Source organism: Cladosporium halotolerans (assembly GCF_011745625.1).
Source record: "Cladosporium halotolerans strain TM138-S3 chromosome Unknown Sca11, whole genome shotgun sequence".
NCBI lineage: Eukaryota > Fungi > Ascomycota > Dothideomycetes > Cladosporiales > Cladosporiaceae > Cladosporium > Cladosporium halotolerans.
Window position 1 is genome coordinate 416,352 of NW_027191462.1, and position 22,172 is coordinate 438,523.

Consider the following 22,172-nt stretch of genomic DNA (forward strand, 5'->3'; position numbering starts at 1 on the left):
GCTGCCCAAGGCAGTTGTTTGAAGATACCCCGATCGTATTTCTTTGATTTCTGGAGACACTCGACGAGCGACATGCTCCATTAAATACAAGGCACTCAGTTGGCCAGATCGGCCAGTAATTACACGAAATGCCGGTTAAGAGGAATGAGGGCAAAAGCCGCTTCAGCAAAACCAGCACACTACACTCGGGAGGACGAAAGACAAAAACAATTGACGCCGGCTCATTACGATCAACGGAAGCTACAGCACAGAATGAGCGCCTCGAGGCGACACGGCTCGCTCACAAGATCGATCAGAACCAAGGCTTCGAGCGCTTCGAGGCTGGGAAGAAGCGCACAGGATGGCTGATCAACATGCACAGCACGAGTCTGGAAGATTCGAAGATACCAGGTGGCCGAGCAGCGGTCGACTATTACTTCATTGACGACGACGGCAGCACTTTCAAAGCCAGCGTGGAGTATCACCCCTACTTCATGATTGCAGTAAAGAAGGGCAAAGAGGCGGAAGTGGAGGAATGGGTGAGAAGGAATTGCGAAGGCTTGGTCAAGTCGGTGGACAGATTGGAAAAGGAAGACCTCAAAATGCCGAACCATTTGCTTGGCTATCGGCGGCATTTTCTGAAGCTCAGCTTTGTCAATGTCACGGATCTACTGGCAGTGCGAAGGGTGATTGCGCCGATAGCAGAAAAGAACAAGAGCAAGGTCAGCGCCATGGACATGTATGCGGAAGTGGCGAGCGCCAACGCTGGATTCGATCTGTTTGACGAGGACGCCGAGAACGACAGGAGGCCAGCAACCTTCTCGGATGCAAGCGACTTCATCATCGATATTCGAGAGTACGACGTGCCCTACCACGTGCGAGTAGCAATTGATCTGGACATTCGGATAGGAAAGTGGTACAACGTTGAGCCCAAAAACGGCCGGATAACACTGAGCTGCATCGAAGAACGTCTGCAGCGTGCAGATCCCGTGGTACTGGCATTCGACATTGAGACAACGAAGCTACCTCTCAAGTTTCCGGACTCTTCAATCGATCAGGTGATGATGATTTCCTTCATGGTCGACGGTCAAGGCTTCCTCATCACAAATCGCGAAATCGTCAGCGAAGATATTCAGGATTTCGACTACACGCCCAAACCGGAGTTTGAAGGCCCATTTGTCATCTTCAACGAACCAAACGAAGAGGCCGTAATTGAACGTTTCTTCGCCTTCGTAAAAGACGCAAAGCCCACGATCATCGCAACATACAACGGTGACTTCTTCGATTGGCCGTTCGTTGAAGCCCGAGCAAGCGTTCACGGAATTGACATGTACGCCGAGATTGGTTTCAGGAAAAACAGCGACGATATCTACCAATCCACACATTGCGCCCACATGGATGCTTTCGCTTGGGTCACGCGAGACAGTTACCTTCCTCAAGGTTCCAGAGGCCTGAAAGCCGTCACGGTTGCAAAGCTCGGTTACGACCCCGATGAACTGGATCCGGAGCTGATGACTCCTTATGCTGCCGAACGACCACAGGTTCTTGCAGAATATTCAGTCTCTGACGCCGTCGCGACGTACTACTTGTACATGAAATACGTCCATCCGTTCATCTTCTCGCTCTGTACAATCATTCCGTTCGGACCTGACGACGTGTTGCGAAAAGGCACTGGCACACTTTGTGAAACACTTCTGATGGTGCAAGCCTACCAGAAGGAGATTATCCTCCCCAACAAATACGTTCAGCCAAGAGAGGCGTTCTGGGAAGGACACTTGCTGGAATCGGAAACATACGTCGGTGGTCACGTCGAGAGTATCGAAGCAGGAGTGTTCCGCAGCGACATCCCCTGCAATTTTGCGGTTGATCCGACCGCCATTGATGAATTGCTGAACGATCTGGACGATGCGCTGAAATTCAGCATCACGGTCGAAGAGAAGAAGTCAATGGATGACATTGAGGATTATGAAGGGACCAAAGCACAAATCGTGGCGAAGCTCATGGATCTCAAGAATACGCCCAATCGCAACGAGAAGCCTTCGATCTACCATCTGGACGTCGCCTCCATGTATCCGAACATCATGACGACAAACCGATTGCAGCCCGACAGTATGATTGACGAGTCGGTATGCGCAGCCTGCGATTTCAACCGTCCCGGCAAGACCTGCGACCGGAGAATGCCGTGGGCATGGCGTGGTGAATTCCTGCCGGCGAAGCGAGACGAGTACAACATGATCCGGCACGCATTAGAGAACGAGAAATTTCCTGCGAAGCGTCCGGGTGGCCTTTCGAGAGCTTTCCAAGAGCTCAGTCTCGACGAGCAAACTACCCACGTCAAGAAACGTTTGACGGACTACAGCAAGAAAATTTACCACAAGATCCACGACGCGAAGACGATTGAGCGTGAAGCCATCATTTGCCAGAGAGAGAACCCATTCTACATCGACACTGTCAAAGACTTCCGAGACAGACGATACGATTACAAAGGAAAGCAAAAAGTCTGGAAAAACAAGACTTCGGATCTCGAAAAGGCTGGTGCTACCCAAGTTGAAGTTGAAGAGGCGAAAAAGATGATCGTTCTTTTCGACTCCCTTCAACTGGCTCACAAAGTCATTCTCAACTCCTTCTACGGTTATGTCATGCGAAAAGGTTCGCGGTGGTATTCCCTGGAAATGGCAGGTGTCACGTGTCTCACGGGCGCTCGTATCATCCAGATGGCTCGTCAAATCGTTGAACGCATCGGTCGTCCCCTGGAACTCGACACCGACGGTATCTGGTGCATCTTGCCTGCGACATTCCCAGAAAACTTCAGCTTCAAGTTGAAAAACGGCAAGAAGCTCACGGTCGCTTATCCTTGCGTCATGCTCAACCACTTGGTACACAGGCATTTCACAAATCACCAATATCAGACGCTGAAGGATCCGGTCACATTCAAATATGAGACTCACAGCGACAACACCATCTTTTTCGAAGTCGATGGCCCTTACAAAGCCATGATCCTGCCCACCTCGAAAGAGGAAGACAAGAATTTGAAGAAGCGTTATGCCGTTTTCAACGATGATGGATCACTCGCCGAGCTGAAGGGCTTTGAGATCAAACGCCGCGGAGAGTTGAAGCTGATCAAAATTTTCCAGCAGCAGATCTTCAAGTTCTTCTTGGACGGTTCTACCCTCGCCGATGTCTACGGCGCGGTTGCAAAGGTCGCAAACAAATGGCTTGATGTACTGTACAGCCATGGATCAACTTTGGTCGACGAGGAGTTGATTGAGCTTATTTGCGAGAACAAGAGCATGACCAAAACCCTGGAGGAGTATGGTGCTCAAAAGTCCACTGCTATCACAACCGCGAAACGTTTGGCCGAGTTCCTGGGCGACCAGATGATCAAAGACAAGGGCTTGAACTGCAAGTACATTATTGCTTCTCGGCCGCGAAACTCTCCTGTCACGGACCGCGCTATTCCGGTGACTATCTTTTCAGCAGAGGAATCTGTCAAGCGCCACTATCTCCGCAAATGGCTGAGAGAAGACCCTGGCGATATGGATCCGAGGACTGTCATCGACTGGGACTACTATCTGGAGCGTTTGAGCTCGCAGATTCAGAAACTCATTACCATCCCAGCGGCCCTCCAGAAAGTCAGCAATCCAGTACCGCGTGTCGCCCACCCAGACTGGCTCAACCGTCGCATCCGGATAAAAGAGGACATCTACAAGCAGAAGAAGATGACCGAAATGTTCACCAAGAAACCACTGGAGGAGTTGGACGCCAACAGCGTCAACCCAAGAGCGGTCAGCGGTGACCTCGAGGATTTTGGCAACATGACCATGTCGAAGATCAGGCCAGCCATGACACCAAAAACGACGAGTGCACAGAAGCGAAAGGAGAGGGAGGCTGAGGCCACTCCTGCAAACCCTTATGATGCTCTACCCGCCGTCATGCCGAACATATCGACAGACTACAAGGGCTGGCTGAAGTATCAGAAGCAGAAGTGGAAGATCCAAAAGGCGGCTCGCCAGCGGCGCAGGCAACTCTTCGGCGAAAAGAGACAAGATGCGACCGACGCAATTGGAACCTTCTTCCGCCAGCAAGCAGAGTTGGTGTACACTGCGGACTGGCAAGTTCTGCAGTTGCGAGAGACCGAGACTCCCGGTGAAGTCCGGGCGTTTGTACTGATCGACCAGAAGGTGCATCAACTCAAAGTCATCGTGCCGCGGCAGGTGTTCCTCAATCTCAAGGAAGATGATTTGCCCGACGTCTCTGTCAAGGATGTTGAAGCCGAAAAGATCACGAACTGGACCCTTCCCAACGGACACCCTTCCAAGCACCTTTTCAAACTGACCATGAGCGAACAAACATACGTCCAAGAAAGCGCGAAGTTGTCGATGCTGTTTACTCACTCTAGCGTCGAAGGGGTGTATGAAACTCAGGTCCCTCTCAATCTCCGTGCATTGCTTGATCTAGGCTGTTCTTGCACCTTCGATGAGACGCAGCGCGGTGTTCTTGGAAGGGGTCTGGAGCAGGGCTTTGATCTGTCTTCGCTGCGCACTGTACCACCGAAGAAGCCTTACATGAGGAACGCGAACATGAGCTACCTGGCACTCTACCACATCAGTGCGGGTGAGCGACAAATATATGCGCTGATTTCATCAACGAAGTCAGAAGCGCAAATCATCGTCCTTAATCGCGCTCGGAGCGAGCAAGGCATGCCGAACGTCGATCGCATCTACGAAGAGTCACTCCAGCGCATACTTGCACAGGCGCGCCTTGAGGAGCAGCAAGGCCGTACCTGGCAGAACACCATCGATTATCAAGAAAGCTTGCACTTCAAGACGGCTCAGGTCACTACCCAACGACGGGCGTATCAAGAGATCGCAGATGCCGTCAAGAAATTGCAGAAGGAAGAGACGCGACCGATCATGCTTGTCGTGCAGTCTCCCATCGCACAGATGATCATGCAAGACGTGCCGCAACTCCAGAGCATGCCAATGCTTCAGCTACGGCCAGAGGAAACCGACAGGCAGTTGCCCCCTCTGGGCTGGCAGTCATTTGTTGCGAAACGGCTGGTGAACCATTACCTTGACCTCGGTGCCGCAGTTGAGCAGCTCGTAGCTTTCTCTCGATACGGCAACGTGCCGCTTTGCAATCTGGAGCGCGACGACCCGCGTTTCCTGATTGACATTGCGTATGCCAGGCGACTCCGAAAGGAGCGGGTCGTACTTTGGTGGTCCGAGAATGCACGACCGGATCATGCTGGTCACGAGAAAGACGATGTGCTTGGAGGAATGGAGGTCGTTGAGATGCCTTCAGTGAATAATCCTGGAACATACTCGTCTGTCTGCATCGACTTGTCCGTCAAGAATCTGGCAATCAACACGATCCTGTGCGCTGCTGTGCTCAACGACACCGAAGGAGCAGACCCCATTGGAGTCTCCGGAGCTGGGGCACAGGAAGACGCTTTGGACGAGTCAGCTCAAACCTTCCATTCTGAAAATGCATTTGCTACTGCCGGAATCAACGCACTCCGGGAGATGGTCCGCACGTGGTGGCAAGAAGCCTGCGTCGACAAAGGCAACAAAATGGCCGACATTCTGGTGCAACACCTTGTACGGTGGGTTGAGAGCCCGAGATCTCACCTGTTCGATCGCAACCTTCACTACTACGTCCAAACGATGTCTCGCAAAGCCTTCCAGCAGCTCATGGGAGAATTTCGCAGAGTCGGATCACACATTGTTTTCGCCAACTCTGGCAGGCTGATGCTGCAAACTTCAAAAGCGGAGGTCGGCAACGCCTACGCGTACAGCCAGTATATCCTGAAGACAATCCGCACCAAGCCAGCCTTCCACTTCTTGGATCTTGACATCACGGAGTATTGGGACTACCTTGCGTGGTATGACGAGTTCAATTATGGCGGAAAGGGATGCGCCCAGGTGGTAGAAGCCGAAAACCAACAGCTGGACATGATCATGCACTGGCAGCTTGCGACTTTCCTCCCACCAATCCTTCAGCCGGCATTCAACGACAAGGTTGTCGAATACATTGAGCTCATGCATCAGCGAAAACACTCAGCTGGCCTGGTCAACGGCACTCCTCGTCCGACACAGCTGCCTATACATGCATCAGTTTTTAATTCGGAGAAGGAAGACCAGACTGTTCCCGGCACAGCCCTCGAAAAGACTTTTTCTAAACCGTTCAAGAAGGAGGTCGCAGCACTCATTCGCCGCCAGCGCAACGAGTCCATGCACGAGGAACTGGCGCAGGACTGGATCTTCCCCATCCTTCCCGGCTCTCATGCCAAGCTCTCAAACCCAGTCCTCGAGTTGGTGAAGAGCGTGATGCAGGTCCTCAGCCTCGACAAGACTATCACGCTAGAGGCCCGCCTTCTCCGGAAAGATTTACTGCAGATGTTTGAGATTCGCGAATTCAGCCCCGAAGGCGCGTTCACGAACCCCAGCTCTACCCTCTCACTCAAACAATTTAGTTGTCCCGACTGCTGTATTCCTCGCGATATCGACCTCTGTAGGGACAGCGATCTTGTCCCTGCGGACGCTCAGCAGCCAGCCTTGGCTCCTGTCTGCGATAATTGCGGCGCTGTCTTCGATCGTTTGGCGATAGAGGAGAGATTGTTGGGAGAAGTGCAGAAGATGGCCGTGCAATGGATGACGCAAGATTTGAAGTGTGTCAAGTGCGCGAGGATCAGGACGAACGAATTCATGGATCACTGTGGATGCGCGGGCGATTGGACCGTGACGGTGAACAAAGAAGAGTTGATGAAGGCACTGAAGAACTTTGAAGGTGTCGCGGCGTTTTATGGATTAAGAATGCTGGGTAGCGTTGTCGAGGGTGCCCTCGCTGCTGTTTGAAGAGGCTGTGAAACTGTTTTTGGTGGTTTTGGGGGCATAGCGTGGGTGTTTCGGCGCGTAGCATGTTGGGTGGCACGGGCTCAATGATGTGCGCAACTCTTTGAATATACCATGATAGCATAAATCGGACAGGCGGAATTTCAGCCAAGATGGCGCATGATACACACATGAAGTGTATTAGAGAATTTGCCGATCCCGGAGCTTGACAGACATCAGGTAGATTCCATGTGCAGGTGCATGAGGTGGCTCTTGATCCACCTTCGGCTCGATTCTCAGCCTTACAGCCCTACAGCCCTACCCGCACGCACCGCCGTAGCCGAGGCGATCGCGCTAAGCCCGTTCTTCTCACCTTGCGCCCAGACAGGTGGCCGCCTTCATGGTTCCGACATTCCAGAATGATGACCTTGATGTTTCTTCAATCGAGTGAACAGACTTTCAAGAACCCTCACGAGATCTATATCACTTCTGAACTTTCGGATATGGCCTCCTGCCGAATATCCGTGGGCACCAAGGCTCCGGGTAATAGTTCATTCACTTGTACTGCTGGTCCCAAATGCTAGGTCTCTACTCCGCGTGAAGTGTCATCAGAGATTCCAATGTTGCCTCTGAGGGAGACCATGAGCACGAGACTCCTCTTCCTTCCGCGTATCATTTTTCCAAAATTCTTTCAAGAGCACAAGTAAAAGAACGAAGGAGATCTCCCCGGCGGCAGCCCGCTCTTGGCAGTGGGGCTGATGTGTGTCAACCTTCTCCTAATATTAGGATGATGGCGCGGCGGCTATGGCGGAGCGATTGCCAAGTTCCGCATCTGCTGTGAGGATATGCAAGCCGCCATGCGAATATTCACGCGAGACGGCAGGGATTCATCGTCGATGCCCTCTGTCGGCAACATTTTTCACACCTTCTTCTTCATCAGCATCGTACCATGATATCGATGGCATTCAATCATGACCATGATCCAAACAAGAGATATCCGGCAGTGGACGCGGTCATTCAGGGACCAATTCAGCGGGTTCACATGGAGGTTGTGGTACTCCGTGATATTGTTTGGCACAATGGGCGTCGCCAGAGGTAATTATTCCAACAGACACATGCGTTGAAGCTTGTCGCTGACGGGATTGTCGAAGGCATAGAGGAGGCCTTGGTGGCCGTAATGGTCGTGCAAGACTCATTTCTTGGAGAGTTCGGTCTTGACGCGATGTCCGAAGACGAAAGAGCAAGCTTGACGGGAAACGTCGTGGCGATGTCCCAACTTGGTTGCATTGCTGGAGCTTTGTCGTAGGCATCGTTATTCAGTATATCGCGAGGGTTGCTGATATTTTCGTTTCAGGACATTGATTATTGGAGACCGCGTAGGCAGATTATGATGGGGCCGCATAATGTGTGCTCTCTGGCTGCTTGGAATCGTCTTATACACCACTAGCGTGGGTAATCTGGGCCAAGTCTACGGTGGTAAGTTCATCGTCGGGATTGGCCTTGGTCAGATTTCCGTCATTGCGCCTGCATATGTCGCTGTAAGTGCATGTTTGTACGCTTGGGAGCTCGATTGATGGTAGCATTGGTTAACTCGTTGCAAAAGGAATGCTGTCTCTCGGAAAGCCGGGGTGAGTATTTGTGTCTTCGATGAAATTTTGCTGGGCCTGCCATCTCACTATCCATCACAGGCTTCGCCGTTGCCATCTTTGGCGCTTCTGAATATCTCGGTGCCATAATCGGGTATTTCACCAGCTACGGCACAGCCACAAACATATCTGGCAGCTCGTCAATCCAATGGGTAAACCGCACGCGCTGGAGGTTTGATAGAGGCTGACTACATTCTGTAGAAAATACCTCAAATCACGGCTGGCGCGTTTGCCTTCGCATTCCTCATAATGCTCACTTTCTGCCTGGAGTCACCACGCATACTGGTCAAGAAAGGTAGCATTTCCTATGCCCGAGAAGTTCTTCATAAGTTTCGTTACCCAAGAAACACTTCCGCCGAGATTGAGCAGGAACTGGCCGGTGTGAGAAGACAGCTTGCGGTGGAGAGCGAGTCCAAGGATGTGGGCTTCCTCAGATCGTTTTTGAATCTATTCTCCACGAGACGGAACCTGGATCGGCTTTGCATAACTTGCACGGCTCACCTCTTGCAGGTGTGGTCTGGAGCTTCCAGCATCACCGTCTACGCGCCTCAATACTTTGAGATACTCGGGGTGCGGGATCAGAATGAACGGCTGCTCTACACTTCCATCTTTGGCGTTATCAAGCTAGTCGCCAGTGCGGCATGCGCAGCCTTCGCTGTGGATCAAATCGGACGCCGGCGATGCCTTTCAATTGGGATAACTGTCCAGCTGATAGCAATTTCATACGTCGCTGCTGTTCTATCAGTTGTGCCGGGACTTTCACGAGGCGAAGATTCACCAAGAAACGAGGCTGTCGGTATCAGTGCCATCGTCTTTATGTACCTATGCGGCGCCGGCTACGCTTTTGGGTGGAACTCAATCTCCTACCTCATCACCTCCGAGGTGTTCTCCCTCCAGACTCGAACGATCGGAACGGCTTTGGTCATGATCCTCCACTATGGCAGTCGCTATGGACTGCAAAAGGCGGTTCCACTCATGACTCTGCAAGACTCGATGGGGCCTGCTGGGACCTTTTGGTTCTTCTCAGGGATGACCTTGATTGGCCTGATCTGGGTTTGGGCTTGGCTCCCAGAGACGAGCAAGATGCACCTTGAGAAGGCATCATTAGCCGCCGACAAAGAACCGCGTGATGATCCGTGGGGGGATGGACAGCCGCAAGACGTTGGTCGCAAGCTCCAGCGGATTTAACTCGCAACCAACGATGGAACGGCCAAAAAGACAATAATACAGCGGACGCCAGAATGTCGAGTTGGGTTTGAGTCTTTTGTGTGGACAAGTGTAGGCCATTCATGATTGTTTTGGTCACTAACCTCCTTAGCATAGAGGCACTGCGAAGGAAAGAGCGTCGTGGAAAACGAATAGCGAAAGATTGGTAGGATGATGATGGAGTAGCTGCGATGTCATAGGCTGACGCCAGTAGCTGGAATAAAATATCAAAAAAGTCACGCTGGTAGTACGTCTTTTTGTGATCCCCCTCGTGATATGTAATATGTGGCATGAATTTGAGAGAGGACGTTGAGCGGCTGGCACTGTCACATGCATGTGCGTCGGCACCCGCAATCCTCCCCAAAGCCTCCCCCACAAGATCGGCCAGGAACCGCGTGAGAGCCACAGCGACATCATCTGCGCCTCGGTTTGCGCGCAGGTACCGCCGCACATCTCACACCCCTTCGCCGACCCAACGAAGCATGTAGGGTCATTTGCCCTATTCAGACCTCACCGTGTACTCCGGCGTCAAGATTTGCGCCCACCATGGCCACCACCACCCTCACGCCCACTGGCGACTCCCCGAAGCTTGTCAAGAAAGGCTCAGTGAGCGATATGAAGAGCCCGAACTCGGCGACACAGACGACCTTTGGATGCCGTATGTTGGGACAGTACTTAGCTCCCAAGGGCATAGCTAACGAACTTTCGAAGAACACATCAAGAACCTCCTCTCCTCAGCACGCCAACCTGCGACAGAAGGGTACACTCGACTCGTGCAATCGCTGCACAACGACAGCAACATTAGCGGAAACATACACAAGAATGGCAGTGGAGCAAGTGCGACAAGTAAGACTACATACCTGTGCCTGCAATGTCCCAATGTGAGCACGTCTGGGGAGCGGCACCGGAAAGAGCATGCATTTTGTGAGTATACAGCCTGGAATTGGCCGGAAGGGATAATTTACTGACCGCCATGCGTAGCTGTGGAATCCGAGAACGGTTTCATACTCTGCCATGAGTGCCGGGATTTTGTGTACGACCCTACCTTCGAGGCGATCCGGTCTGCGAGCGTGTCGCGCAAGCGCAAGTACTCCATCTTCACCGAGCCTGGTGACAAGCGCCTGGTAGCTACCAACTCAGGCATGGTCCCATGTGCTGCCACTGGATTACGCGGTCTATACAATATGGGCCAGACGTGCTTCATGTCAGTGATCCTGCAAGCGCTCATCCACAACCCATTCGTTCGCACATACTACCTCACTGAAGGCCATCCGAGCTCTGCCTGCGATCGCGAAGCCTGCACGTCATGTGCATTGGACGACATCTTTACCGAATTCTACGGCCAAGAGAAGCACGAAGGCTACGGCGCCGTTCACATGCTCCAAGGTTGCTGGAAGGGAGGCGGTAACCTTGCCGGGTACAGTCAGCAAGACGCGCACGAATACCTTGGCTTCATTCTCAACAGCCTACACACAGCCAACACTGGCGAAGACGACGAGGAAGTCAGCACGCCTGCACGCGTTAAAGACGCCAAGACGTGCGACTGCATCGTCCACCAGACCTTCGCAGGCATTCTCAAGTCCACGGTCACTTGCAGCGCCTGCAAGAACACAACAGCCACCTACGACCCCTTCGTCGACCTCAGTCTTGACGTCAAAAGCCCCGGCTTCAGCGTCAAGAAGAAGAAACTCAGCATGATCAACGGCACGTCAACGGTCAAAGAAGCCCTGCCCATGGACCTGACCGAATGCCTTGACCGCTTCACAGCGCCGGAAACCCTTTCGAGCGACAGCTACCACTGCCGCAAATGCAACTCGGCGCAAAAGGCCGAAAAACGCCTCAAACTCTCCTCCCTCCCGCCTGTTCTCCCCGTCCACCTCAAGCGCTTCTCCCACTCGCAGAAACTGTCGCAAAGTAGTAAAATCGACACCAAAATCCGCTTCCCCTTCACCCTGAACCTCGAGCCCTACACCGCAGCTCCTAAGGCGCCCAAGCCTGACGAGAAGGCTAAGAGTAAGGATAAGGATAAGGATAAGGACAAGCACAAGGACAAGGATAAAGAGCAGGAAGCGCGCGAGGCGGCCAAGATTGAGCCTCTGTACACTCTGTCGTCCGTCATAGTGCACAAGGGCAAGATTGACAGCGGGCACTACGTGTCGTACGCGCGCCAGGGCGACGAGTGGTTCCGCTTCGACGACAGCATGGTCGTGCGCGTGCAGGAGCGCGAAGTTCTGGGCGCGGAGGCATACATGTTGTTTTATTGCGTCGACGGCGTGTGAGTGGAAGGCTCTCTCTAGCCTAGTGCAATTGGCGTTTCTGGATGGTGCGACAGTCTGGATCCAACGCATGGGTGCAGGAGGCGGGCACAGCGTGGTATACCCGGCAGAGTGCGTTTCAGACACTCGGTGACAGTCTTTTGGTCGAAAATCAGCGGGGCGTTGGATATCTGCTCGCTTTTCATTCAAATTGGCATGAACGTTATGGTTTTTATAATTCTTGTAGAGGGATATATGTACAACCACACATTGACAAAGCCATCCCTCGGCCTCGAGCTCGGGAATGGTTTCTCGCTCCAAAACACACAAAAGAGATTCGGTTGAATTTATATGGCTCCTCCGCGCTGGGTGCCTACAGTATCCCTCTATTGGTCGTCCAGGACGTGCAGGTACTTCTTCTCCTCGCGCTTCTCGCGCTCGGACATGGGAGGGAGGTCGTAGTATGATGAGCTGCGGTAGCCGTGCTGTGAGTGTGTTAGCGGTTGGACTACGTGAGCTTGGGCAGTAACGGTGGCTTACCAGGTACTGGTAGGTGAAGTTGGCGATGTCGCCAGGCTCGATGCCGAGGTCCTTGAAGGTCTTCGCGTTCTTGTCAATGATCTGGTCGTGGAACTCGCGCTCAACCTGGTCGGCGGAGCCGAGGGGCCACCACAGAGCCCTGTTCAGGACACCAAAAAGAGTCTTCATCACGGGCTTGGGCAGGTTGATGTGACGGCGCTTCTTGACGATCTCACGGTCGACAAGCTCAGAAATCTCCTTCATGCTGTACTCCTTGGGGCCGTAGAGCTCGAAGGTCTCGCCGGCGGTGGAGTCGTCGTAGCCGATCTTCTCGAGAGCCTCACCGACGTCGATGACGTGGACGGGGAAGAAGCGCTCGGCCATGTGGTTTGCGGTGAGGATGTTGGTCGCTCCGGCCAGACGGTGCAGAAGACGGTCCTCGAAGCCGAACATGGGCGCAGGCCTGACGACGGTAGTCTCCGGGAAGATCTCACGGGCGATGCGCTCGGAGTAGTACTTCGTCTTGAAGAACTCGGACGGGTGTTCCGGATGCACGGAGTGCGAAGAGACGTGGATGAAGCGGTCGACGTCGTACTTGGCCACGGCGGAGGCAATGCGGTGGGTGCCCTCGACATGGACGTCCTCGAGGTCGAAGTTCTTGGTGGGGTAGTCGCGGCCAGTAAGGTTGAAGACCATGTCGGAGTGGCGCACGCTCTCCTCAATGCTGTCGGTGTTGCGCAGGTCGTACTCAGTGAAAACGACGCGGCCGAGGTCACCGGAGACCTTAAGATGGCGCTTGCCCATCTCCTCGCGGAAGGGCACCACGACGGTACATCCTGCGCGAGCGAGTCTGTTCACGATATATCTTCCCAAGAACCCAGTGGCACCGAAGACGGTGGCTGTGTGGCCACCCAGCGAGCTGCGACCGCCGGAGATGCGAATAATCGGCTTGCCGGTGCGTGTGATGGCAATGTCCTGGAGGTTGCGGCGGGCCTGGACGGGGAGGGCAGAGGAGGGCTTGGCCAGGCCGGTGAGCAGCCCGGGAGGAGGGCGGAGGACCATATCGGCGGTGTTTGGAGGAGCGGAGAGGTATTGGGCGAGGTCAATGGGCCTTGCGAACTGGCTGGCGACCTGTGTCGTCGGTCCTCTTGCTTCGTTTCCGGAGTCTGTAAAGCAGAAGTCGTGGTGCTCTGGAGGGCTGCCGAGGCGTGATTAAACCTAACAAAAGAACAGCAACACGGCAGTTTGCTGAGCTGAAAGATCTGTCACATATCATTCAAAGATCAGAGACTTATTTAGGCATCTCACTTCTACAATTTTCACAATGTGCTACTCCTCATTAAGGACATTGAGGCATTGTATCTGACTAAGACAAATTGCATGCCAAAAGTCTCCGTCGGCGCGAATCGCCCGCGCTCCGGCTGTCATGGCCCGGCGTCTCAAGCTGCCATCATCATCATCAGCGCCAGCCCACGCTATCCCAAAGGCCTTCCTTCACTTACCAGCAAGCAAGCCGTGTTTAAGTCGGATTTTGCACTGCTATAACCGTCTCGATACTCTACGCTCTCATTCGCCAAGCTACACCGTCTCGGTCCTGCACAATCTCTCATCGAAGCTTGGCACCAGGTGGACGAAACGCCATCAACTTGAAGGTCGCCTTCCCACGTCCACTGCATTCCCACAGGACACACTCCCCCAAATTTGACCTTCTCGAGAGGAAAATTACGAACAATACAAGACTGCGTAAATTTTAGGTCTTCTGGAAAAAGACGTCTTCAAAAACATCGAGAATACCACAAAAGACTAGGAAGATGGATAACGAGAAGGTTGGAGATTTCCTCGCCGATCAGCGCGAGCAGGCGAACGATAATTTGCAGTATTACTTCCTGACTTTCGAGGACTTTTGGGAGCGTAAACTGTGGCACGAGCTCACCGATACCCTCCTTGAGTTCTATGGCGAGCAGCAGAGCGCATCACAGCGGATACCGATCTTCGAGAACTTCGTCAAGGCGTTTGCGGACAAGATCAATCAGTTGAAGTTGGTTAGGCTGGGTTTGAGCGCAGCGGGACAATACAAAGGTGAGCTTCTTTGCGACCGCGATGCCATATGGCGTGCTAACTTGAGGACTTGCAGATGACGAGCAGCGCCTCACATTCCTCGAGAGCCTCGCGACCCGAGTCGACAAGCCCGCGTCGCAAGATGCTTACGTTTTCGCCCTCACACGTGTCGCCGGCGTGCGCTTACGTCTCGACCAGAGCGCCGAGGCGCGCAAGGACTTGGACAAGTGCGAAGCCATTCTCGACAACTTTGACTCGGTAGAGACTGTTGTCCACGCCAGCTTCTACCGCGTAGGTGCCGACTATTACCAATCGCAAAACAACTTTGCCGCCTTCTACCGCACTACGCTGCTCTACCTTGCCTGTGTCGATCTCGACGGACTCGCTCAGTCTGAAAAACACCGCCTCGCATACGACCTTGCCCTTGCCGCGCTCGTATCCGAGACAATCTACAACTTCGGTGAGCTCCTGCTGCACCCTATCCTCGACAGCCTGGCCAAGACCGAGCACTCGTGGCTGCGTGACCTGCTCTTCGCCTTCAACCGCGGCGATCTTGGCGCATACAACATTCTCCAGTCGCACCTGCAGGGTAACGGCCTGCTGCAGCGCCACCAGCAATTCCTGTACCAGAAGATCAGCCTGTCGGCCCTCACCCAGCTCGTGTTCTCTCGCGCGCCCAACGATCGCAGCATGACCTTCGCTACCATCAGCCAGGAGACCAAAGTGAACCTGGACGAGATCGAGCATTTGATCATGAAGGCGCTGAGCTTGGGTCTGCTCAAGGGTAGCATCGACCAGGTGGACGAAGTGGCTCGCATCTCTTGGGTGCAGCCGAAGGTCTTGGACAAGGCCGGTATCGAGGCCATGCGTCAGCGCCTGCGCGAGTGGGATGGCGGTGTCGAGAAGCTTGGTGTCTGGATTGAGAACTCCGGTCAGGATGTTTGGGCTGCCTAAGGAATCTCACTATCAACGAGCAATTGCTTGAGCCATGAGATGTGGCTTTAACGTTGGGCTGTTGGTGCATGTCAAAAAGCATAGATGGCGTTTCCGTCCACCACGGGCGTCTCGTGGCCATAAACGAGATTGGGAGAAATCAGCAGTGTCGGCGTAGTCGGCGTAGCAAGGTAAAGGAGAACACGCTAGCCAGCCACCAAGGCGGGCAAGCATCACGATAGACGTAGTTTAGCATGACAGTAACTGGATGTATTATAATGCGTACTGCGAGAAAAACTCTTCCATGTCATTCTTCCACTGATGTAGGCTTCTGCTATTCAATTTTGCATATCTGCGATTGATGATCGGGTACTGTAATTGGGTGTTTGAGTGAAGTTCAATCAGGCTCCAATCACATGCGGCAGCCTGCAAAGCTTCGCGCTGCCTGGCGTTGCCTTGAACATCTGAAGATTCATCTTGCGACTTATTAACGTCACAACGAACACCGCAATCAGATACCATAAAAGAGAGCAAACAACATTTTCCAGGCTTGCCCTTGTGACCACACGACAAGTGCCACTATCTTAGGAAAACTTTACATCGATTAAAAACAACAAAAATCATGCCCGACTTCAAGCCCGTCAACCTCTACGGCGGCGCCATCACTGCCGAATTTCCCGCCACCTTTGGCGATGTCAGGTAAGATCAGAAGACACACTCCGATTGACGAAGCTCCAGACTGACACTATGCTCGTAGTGACATCCGACAAGTACCCGACAACCAAGAAGTCTACCTCGATGCAAACGGTTTCTCGTCCATCGTCGTGGAAATCCTCGAACGCGTGGAGAAACCCGACACCGAGGCGTTGGAGTACCACTTGAGAGACCTTGTTGAAGACGAAGAGGACGATGCAGCGGAAAAGACTAAGGTGTGGTGGAGTGGTACTGCTGTGGGCGCGAAGCTACCGTGAGTTGTCCCTCTTTTTCCTACTTTTGTTTGACTTTCTTGGATACGCCGACTCTTTTCCGTCCAGAATCCATTGCGCCATTAAAGCAGTCACTGACCAGTGAATAGTCCGAGCACACCGACCTACAACCTCCTCGCCACCTCGCCTCCGGGCGCTAAGCAGCAGGGCAGGGCGAACGAGCCGGAGTTTGTGGCGATCATGCTCACGCTCATCAGACTTGCTGCTCAGGAAACCGACATCTTAGTCACCGTCAATGTCCCTCATGTGAAAGGACAATTTGAGGAAGGGAGCGTGGATCTAGAGCATGGCAAAACGGGGCCGTTGTTGGAGCAGGCGGCGAAGTGGAGGCAGAGGGTGTTGGAGACGTTGGAGGTCAAGGAATGGGGTCTTTTCGGTGGAGAGTAATGCTTGTTATAACTGCCATGGTAACATGATGGGAAAGGAACTGGATTCACTGGAAAAATGGAAGTACAATTGGCGAGGGAATGCTTAGGATAATAAATGATATGAAAAAATTCTACCAGCACCTGACTCCGACGCTAAGACCAAGGACCTTGTCCTTCAAGCGCAACAAAATCAATCATCGAGCACAACAACATCGAGTCCACGCACGATATCGTCCATGCCGCTTCCAGAGCCATCAGCCCGTGGGTTGGCCTCTTCAGCAGCCTTCTTCTCCTTCTCTTCCCGATACTTCCTCCCCACAGCCTCCATGACCTCTTTCTGACTGCTCCCCGGGGGCAGACTCTTCTTGACCTCCGCGAAATGCATCTTCACAAACCCCGCATACCCCCCTACCTTGCCACCGACCACCGCACCACCCCGGGGCACAGGCTTGACCTGCAACAACTTACCCCTGCAACGGCCGCACGTGTGCCGCTTCGGATCAATGCTCTTCGAGTGCCGCTTGAACTCGGCCCAGCAGTCCTCGCTACTGCACCGCCAGACGTATTTATAGTCAATCTGATAGCTATGCTTAGTCGTGACATGCACGCCGCGGCCGCCAAACGCTTTCGCGCACTTCTGGCCCCAGGCTTTGAACGACGCGCCGTGCGGCTGGTCTTTGATTCCGGAGACCATGAAGTTGGCCAGATGGCAGAATTCGTGGGCAAGGACGTTGAGCAGGCGCTCTTCGTCGTCGATGACTTTCTCCGCGAGCTCGATCGAGGCATGGTGTTTGTAGGTTACGGTCGAGGGGGCTGTCGGTGAGAGCCGTGTCTTTATCCCTTCTCGGCGCCAGTTGGCGCGGCCTGCGGTTTTGTTAAGTGTCTTGCTCCAGATGAGGCGGACACCGCCGGCTGAAGCGGTGAGAGAAGCGATTTGGCCGCAGGTGATGGTCTGGTCGAGTTCGGTGAGGAAATTTTCGGCTAGGGCGTGCTTGCGGGCGGAGAAGTCTTTTTTGGCTTGAATCTCGGCTGCGGTGCGTTTCGTTGGGCTTGATGTTGATTTCTTTGGCGACGATGTGGGTGTTGAGGCTTCCTGTTCGGGAATGAAAAGACTCTTCTTTGGCGATTTGATTGTCTTTCTGGGAGAGTATTGGTCGTTCCACTCGTTGACCGTGTCCGCGTTCCAGAATCCATCAATGCTCTGTCTCAGCGGTGGAGTAGGGATTCTGATTTTGGTTTTCGAAGGAGACACCAGACGAGACTTGGAAGGCGAGGCAGGAGGTGGCGTGACTGGTCGCTCTGGTGTTTCCTCCCTAGGTCGGGTGATGAGTCGAGGCGGTGAGAAGTGCAGGATGGCGTCGAGATTCTCCTTGTCGTGCGAGCTTGATGGCCTTGCATCCTGCTCTGCCTTAGAATCGTCACTTGAGGAACCCTCCCCGGCATCCTTCGACTTGCTGTCCTGGATACTCAACCCCTGAAATCCCTGCAACGCCTCGTCCAGCCCATCCATAGGGCCATGGGAAGGTCTGGTAGGAAGCTTGCGCGGCCATAATTTCCTCGGACTAGGCAGTTCCTCCTCCGAGTCGTCCTCACTCGCGTCCGAACCGCACCAAACGCTCTCCTCTACCTCAGCTTCCTCCTCCGAATCGTTCTTACTGGCGTCCGAACCACACCAAACGCTCTCCTCCACCTCAGCTTCCTCCTCGCCCTCCTCATCGTTCGCCACAACAGACGGCTTCAAAGACGGAATACTCGAGAAAGCATTGAGCTTCGGCATAGAAGGGGTTTTCGCAGACTCCTTGGCATTCCCAGAAATATCCTTCAGCGGCCGCCGCCTTGACCTTTCCGGCGACGCGATCTTCTGCCTCAGCTCGCTGTGGCTCTCCCTCGCCTTGAGAGGCGCGAGTTTGATCTGTCTTCTCCCTCGCGTAGAATCGGTCGAGGGTTTAACAGAGTCGTCCAGTCCATCCGCGGCCGCCTGTGGAGGTTTGCTTGCCACTTTGCGCGGGAACAGTTTCCTAGGATCAGGCAGTTTCTCATCGGCATCCTCGTCGGTATTAGACTCATCGTCCTGGATGACGTAGGATTTTTGCGCCTTCTTGCGCGGCGACGTCCGTAGCTTGGCCGTAGTCGGTATAGATGAGTTCTCCGCGTAGTCGTCGTCGCTGCCCGCAGCGGGCTTATCTATGGGAGACGCTCGTCGCAGACGGGCCATGGCGGGTCGCAAGAGCTGCGGCGGCGAAAAGGTATGTGAAGAATATCTGCGGCGTGCTGTCTTTGCACTCGATCGGTACACATTGGTCCGCGGCGAGGTCTGCTTGAAGTTGATGCGCGTGGTTGCTGGGGGCAACGGGGCAGGGAAGCTTACCCCAACCCTAACCCTAATGCCGCGGCTTTACTACATTTATGTCTGCGCGCGCGAGCGTCGAAATCCCACGCTGACTGCAACGAACGTGTCAGCACAGCATATTCTCAATGTAGCGAATACTATTTCGGTAGAATGACACTACTCAGTCGTCCGTCTACATTACAAGCGAGCTGGAGAAAAAGGAAACTCGTATCTGCAGTCCCGCATCACGCACGTTATCCAAGAATTCATCATCCGTCGTGTCATCCCTTCTCAGCTGCCCAGCAGCTGCATCCCTACAAGCCCTTGCAGCCGCCACTCGTCTGACAGTCGCGACCTCAGCCCCTCTGGAAGCGCTAGGTCTCTTCTAGCAAACCGGCAGCGAGCGAAAGAGGCGGTGACCGCCGTCTTTGTCGCTGTGCGCTGCGTTGGCCGTGTCGTCGGATGCGCTGTTCGACGAACAAGCGTGCGTGATTCGGGCTCCGGGCAAGTGCCGTGGTCATGCGACGTGTTCGTCGAGGCTGTCTCTCGACGCGTAGCTGCGGTCTTGCCTTCCGTTCATCCTTTCATACATCCATCCACGGTGAGCGAAGCGCGCGCGAGCTCATCCTCCGGCCGCGCGTCGCTCGTGAACACGTCGAACATGGTCTTTCTGCATCACACAAGCGGAGTTAGCGATCTTCCGTCCAGACCGAACGTTTCAGGACGCGAGCGAGCGAGGAGAGCTTACCATATTATCCACCCTGCTAAAAAGCCTCCCGCAGCCGTCCCACTCACACGTGATCATCGGGTTGTGTTTCGCTTCGTGTCGCGCACGATCCTTCTTGCTCGAGAAACCGCCCTCAGTCGCCTGCGGACACCCTTCCTGCCGACAGAAAAGCGTCTTCGAGTGTCGCTTGTAGTGCTTGCGCAGGTCGCAGGCGCGTGTGAAGCGTGAGCGCGAGGTGCAGCCTGGCCAGGCGCAGGCCCATCTGCCGTCGGGGCCCTTGTAGCCGTACTCTGCGATCGCGCTGGGGTTTGGAGAGACGCTCCGGGAGACCTCGGATGGAGCGTGGTCGCCTTGCGAGTTGCCATGGGATTGTCCAGAGTCGTTGCGAGACAGACTTGGTACGGGTGTTGGTACGGCTGATAAATAGCTGGGTGAAGGCGCTGCCCTTGATGGACCGGGAGTAGGGTATGAGGGAATCGGATAGCCGTGACTCTGCGCGCCTAGGTGGAGCTGGGGTGTTTGAGCTCGTCGCATCTGGGTCAGAGACGCCTGTCTCCATCGCTGTTGATATGCTGTGTCTGCTGTGGGTCCGTACTGCGGTACATGATTGGTGTATGGTATCGTTGGCACGGTATATGGGAGTTGCGATTGGAGAAGAGAGGCTTCGGGGGGTGGTGCGCAGAAGACGGGATTCATGTCCGGTCCAGAAGATGGTGTGTGCTGTGGAGGTTCATTATAGCCCCAATACATAGGGTTCCAGTTTTGATTCGGGTCGTAAAATTGGTCGGACATGGTTCGTAAGGTGCAAACTGCGCTTTCCATGCGGTGTTAATTCGCCAGATACTCGTTACAAAGGAATCTGGGACCTGTTAGAATTGTGCTTGACTGTTCGTTCACCTTGTAATCCGGACGTTGAATTGGTACGCCTGTCTGTGTTCACAAAGACGGCCGTGCGATCAACAGTAACGGTTTCCAGCCCTCAATCAATGGGAACAAGCTGCAGAGCCGGAGAACCAGGACGTAGACAAAAGGAAGACTTTGCTTTGATGGACACGCATGCTTCATGATCACATACCTGTATGAATCGCAGGACGTTCTCATAATGCCAAGATGACCAGTCTTGCGAGGCTCACCGTAAGTTGTGATCACCCAAGGAGCCCTGTCCTGCAAGTATGCGTTCGAGGGTCGGGCAACCAACGTCTAGAACGCTCTGAGAGGTCCGCTGTAGGCGATGGAGTAAGCTGATTGGTGTTCGAAATTAGGCGGCGGGTCGGCGACAGGCCTCGCAGATACTCCTGAGAGGTGCTTGGAGCTTCCGAAGCACCGTACTTGGTTGAAGTACGATGTGCTCTGGTCAGATGTGTTGGTGAAAAGGCGGAGGATTTGGTCGAAAGTGTGAAGGATCGGCTGAGGGACCCGCACGTAGGGTCGGCTATGGTAGATGTGACAATGCCATAGGAGACCCCACGACAGGATTTAGATTTGACGAACGTGCCTGCTGTAAAGATTTAAAGATCGCGTAAAGACCGGCAGATGCACTACCGCAAGCTTCAATAGACTTCCAAGCTGCTGCACGGGGACATCAGGGCGAAAGAAAGGCCGAAACCGCAACGTGCTCAAGAGTGCAACCGGTTTTATCTTGCAAGATTCGTTTACTAGTGACATGCAGCCCACCTGTCAAGATGGTCCGTGGCCGTTCGAAGGAAGACGGGGAAGACGAGACGAGGTCTCTCAGCCGGGCCTGGGCGCTAGGGATCACCATCCAGCGACAGCACCGCGGTTAATGTGGCTTGCCCGCAGTAGCTGGCCATGACGCACATTGCGTTATTTCTCATTCTCACGAGAGATGGGTTCGACCCGGGAGCCGAATGTCGGCAGCCAGAGCAAGCCGATGTTGGAGCAGGCTGTGCCACGGCGGCCCATCGGCATCTCAGTGCCCTCGACAATTCGATCTTGTGGCCGGGTCGTCTCGAAGTCAAAGCTTGGAAAGACAGAAGGTTGATTAGGGCGAAAAAAACCAGGCATGGCGCGGACGGTTGTTGCGTGCACAGCCCTACAGTTCTCGGTCCGCACCCTATCAATTGCCAGGCGCGGGTGAGGGACTGCCATGGCATAACATGCGCAGGGAACATGGCTTGCAGCCACAGCATGTGAGACCAGGCCGTTGGTAACTTCAGATGGGCTCACGTCCGCAAACTTAGGCACTGCGACGCCTCGCCGCGTGCAGGCATCAACTGGGCTGATGAGAACATTTCGTCTGCACACTGGCATGCGTGCATGGGGGATTGGGTTGCAGCTACCGGATGTAGCACCACAGCACCGGTACGGCGGGG

General features: G+C 54.0%; 8 protein-coding genes across 8 annotated transcripts; 5 read left to right on the top strand and 3 right to left on the bottom strand.

Annotated features, from left to right (window-relative positions):
• Positions 1–128: 128 nt before the first annotated feature.
• On the top strand, positions 129–6,836 carry WHR41_04376 (uncharacterized protein; the record flags this gene model as incomplete). Its single annotated transcript, XM_069372982.1, has 1 exon — positions 129–6,836. The coding sequence occupies one exon, from the start codon at positions 129–131 to the stop codon at positions 6,834–6,836; it is 6,708 nt and encodes a 2,235-aa protein (XP_069230349.1).
• Positions 6,837–7,551: 715 nt separating this feature from the next.
• On the top strand, positions 7,552–9,903 carry WHR41_04377 (uncharacterized protein). The gene is made up of 7 exons (XM_069372983.1): positions 7,552–7,907; positions 7,964–8,114; positions 8,167–8,188; positions 8,416–8,440; positions 8,501–8,610; positions 8,660–9,724; positions 9,777–9,903. The coding sequence occupies exons 1-6, from the start codon at positions 7,784–7,786 to the stop codon at positions 9,644–9,646; spliced, it is 1,419 nt and encodes a 472-aa protein (XP_069230350.1). The 5' UTR covers positions 7,552–7,783; the 3' UTR covers positions 9,647–9,724; positions 9,777–9,903.
• Positions 9,904–10,082: 179 nt separating this feature from the next.
• On the top strand, positions 10,083–12,263 carry WHR41_04378 (uncharacterized protein). The gene is made up of 3 exons (XM_069372984.1): positions 10,083–10,322; positions 10,376–10,588; positions 10,646–12,263. The coding sequence occupies exons 1-3, from the start codon at positions 10,211–10,213 to the stop codon at positions 11,941–11,943; spliced, it is 1,623 nt and encodes a 540-aa protein (XP_069230351.1). The 5' UTR covers positions 10,083–10,210; the 3' UTR covers positions 11,944–12,263.
• Positions 12,131–13,633, bottom strand: nuo40 (NADH-ubiquinone oxidoreductase 40 kDa subunit, mitochondrial). The gene is made up of 2 exons (XM_069372985.1): positions 12,460–13,633; positions 12,131–12,404 (listed from the first exon to the last, which is right to left on the bottom strand). The coding sequence occupies exons 1-2, from the start codon at positions 13,498–13,500 to the stop codon at positions 12,306–12,308; spliced, it is 1,140 nt and encodes a 379-aa protein (XP_069230352.1). The 5' UTR covers positions 13,501–13,633; the 3' UTR covers positions 12,131–12,305.
• Positions 13,634–13,904: 271 nt separating this feature from the next.
• On the top strand, positions 13,905–15,726 carry WHR41_04380 (uncharacterized protein). Its single transcript, XM_069372986.1, has 2 exons — positions 13,905–14,517; positions 14,573–15,726. The coding sequence occupies exons 1-2, from the start codon at positions 14,250–14,252 to the stop codon at positions 15,448–15,450; spliced, it is 1,146 nt and encodes a 381-aa protein (XP_069230203.1). The 5' UTR covers positions 13,905–14,249; the 3' UTR covers positions 15,451–15,726.
• Positions 15,727–15,923: 197 nt separating this feature from the next.
• Positions 15,924–16,923, top strand: WHR41_04381 (uncharacterized protein). Its single transcript, XM_069372987.1, has 3 exons — positions 15,924–16,128; positions 16,187–16,396; positions 16,505–16,923. Exons 1-3 carry the CDS (start codon positions 16,052–16,054, stop codon positions 16,800–16,802), a joined length of 585 nt encoding a protein of 194 aa, XP_069230202.1. The 5' UTR covers positions 15,924–16,051; the 3' UTR covers positions 16,803–16,923.
• Positions 16,924–16,973: 50 nt separating this feature from the next.
• On the bottom strand, positions 16,974–18,998 carry WHR41_04382 (uncharacterized protein; the record flags this gene model as incomplete). Its single annotated transcript, XM_069372988.1, has 1 exon — positions 16,974–18,998. The coding sequence occupies one exon, from the start codon at positions 18,996–18,998 to the stop codon at positions 16,974–16,976; it is 2,025 nt and encodes a 674-aa protein (XP_069230205.1).
• A 252-nt stretch (positions 18,999–19,250) lies between these two features.
• On the bottom strand, positions 19,251–21,288 carry WHR41_04383 (uncharacterized protein). The gene is made up of 3 exons (XM_069372989.1): positions 20,915–21,288; positions 19,861–20,698; positions 19,251–19,782 (listed from the first exon to the last, which is right to left on the bottom strand). The coding sequence occupies exons 2-3, from the start codon at positions 20,659–20,661 to the stop codon at positions 19,735–19,737; spliced, it is 849 nt and encodes a 282-aa protein (XP_069230204.1). The 5' UTR covers positions 20,662–20,698; positions 20,915–21,288; the 3' UTR covers positions 19,251–19,734.
• Positions 21,289–22,172: the final 884 nt, after the last annotated feature.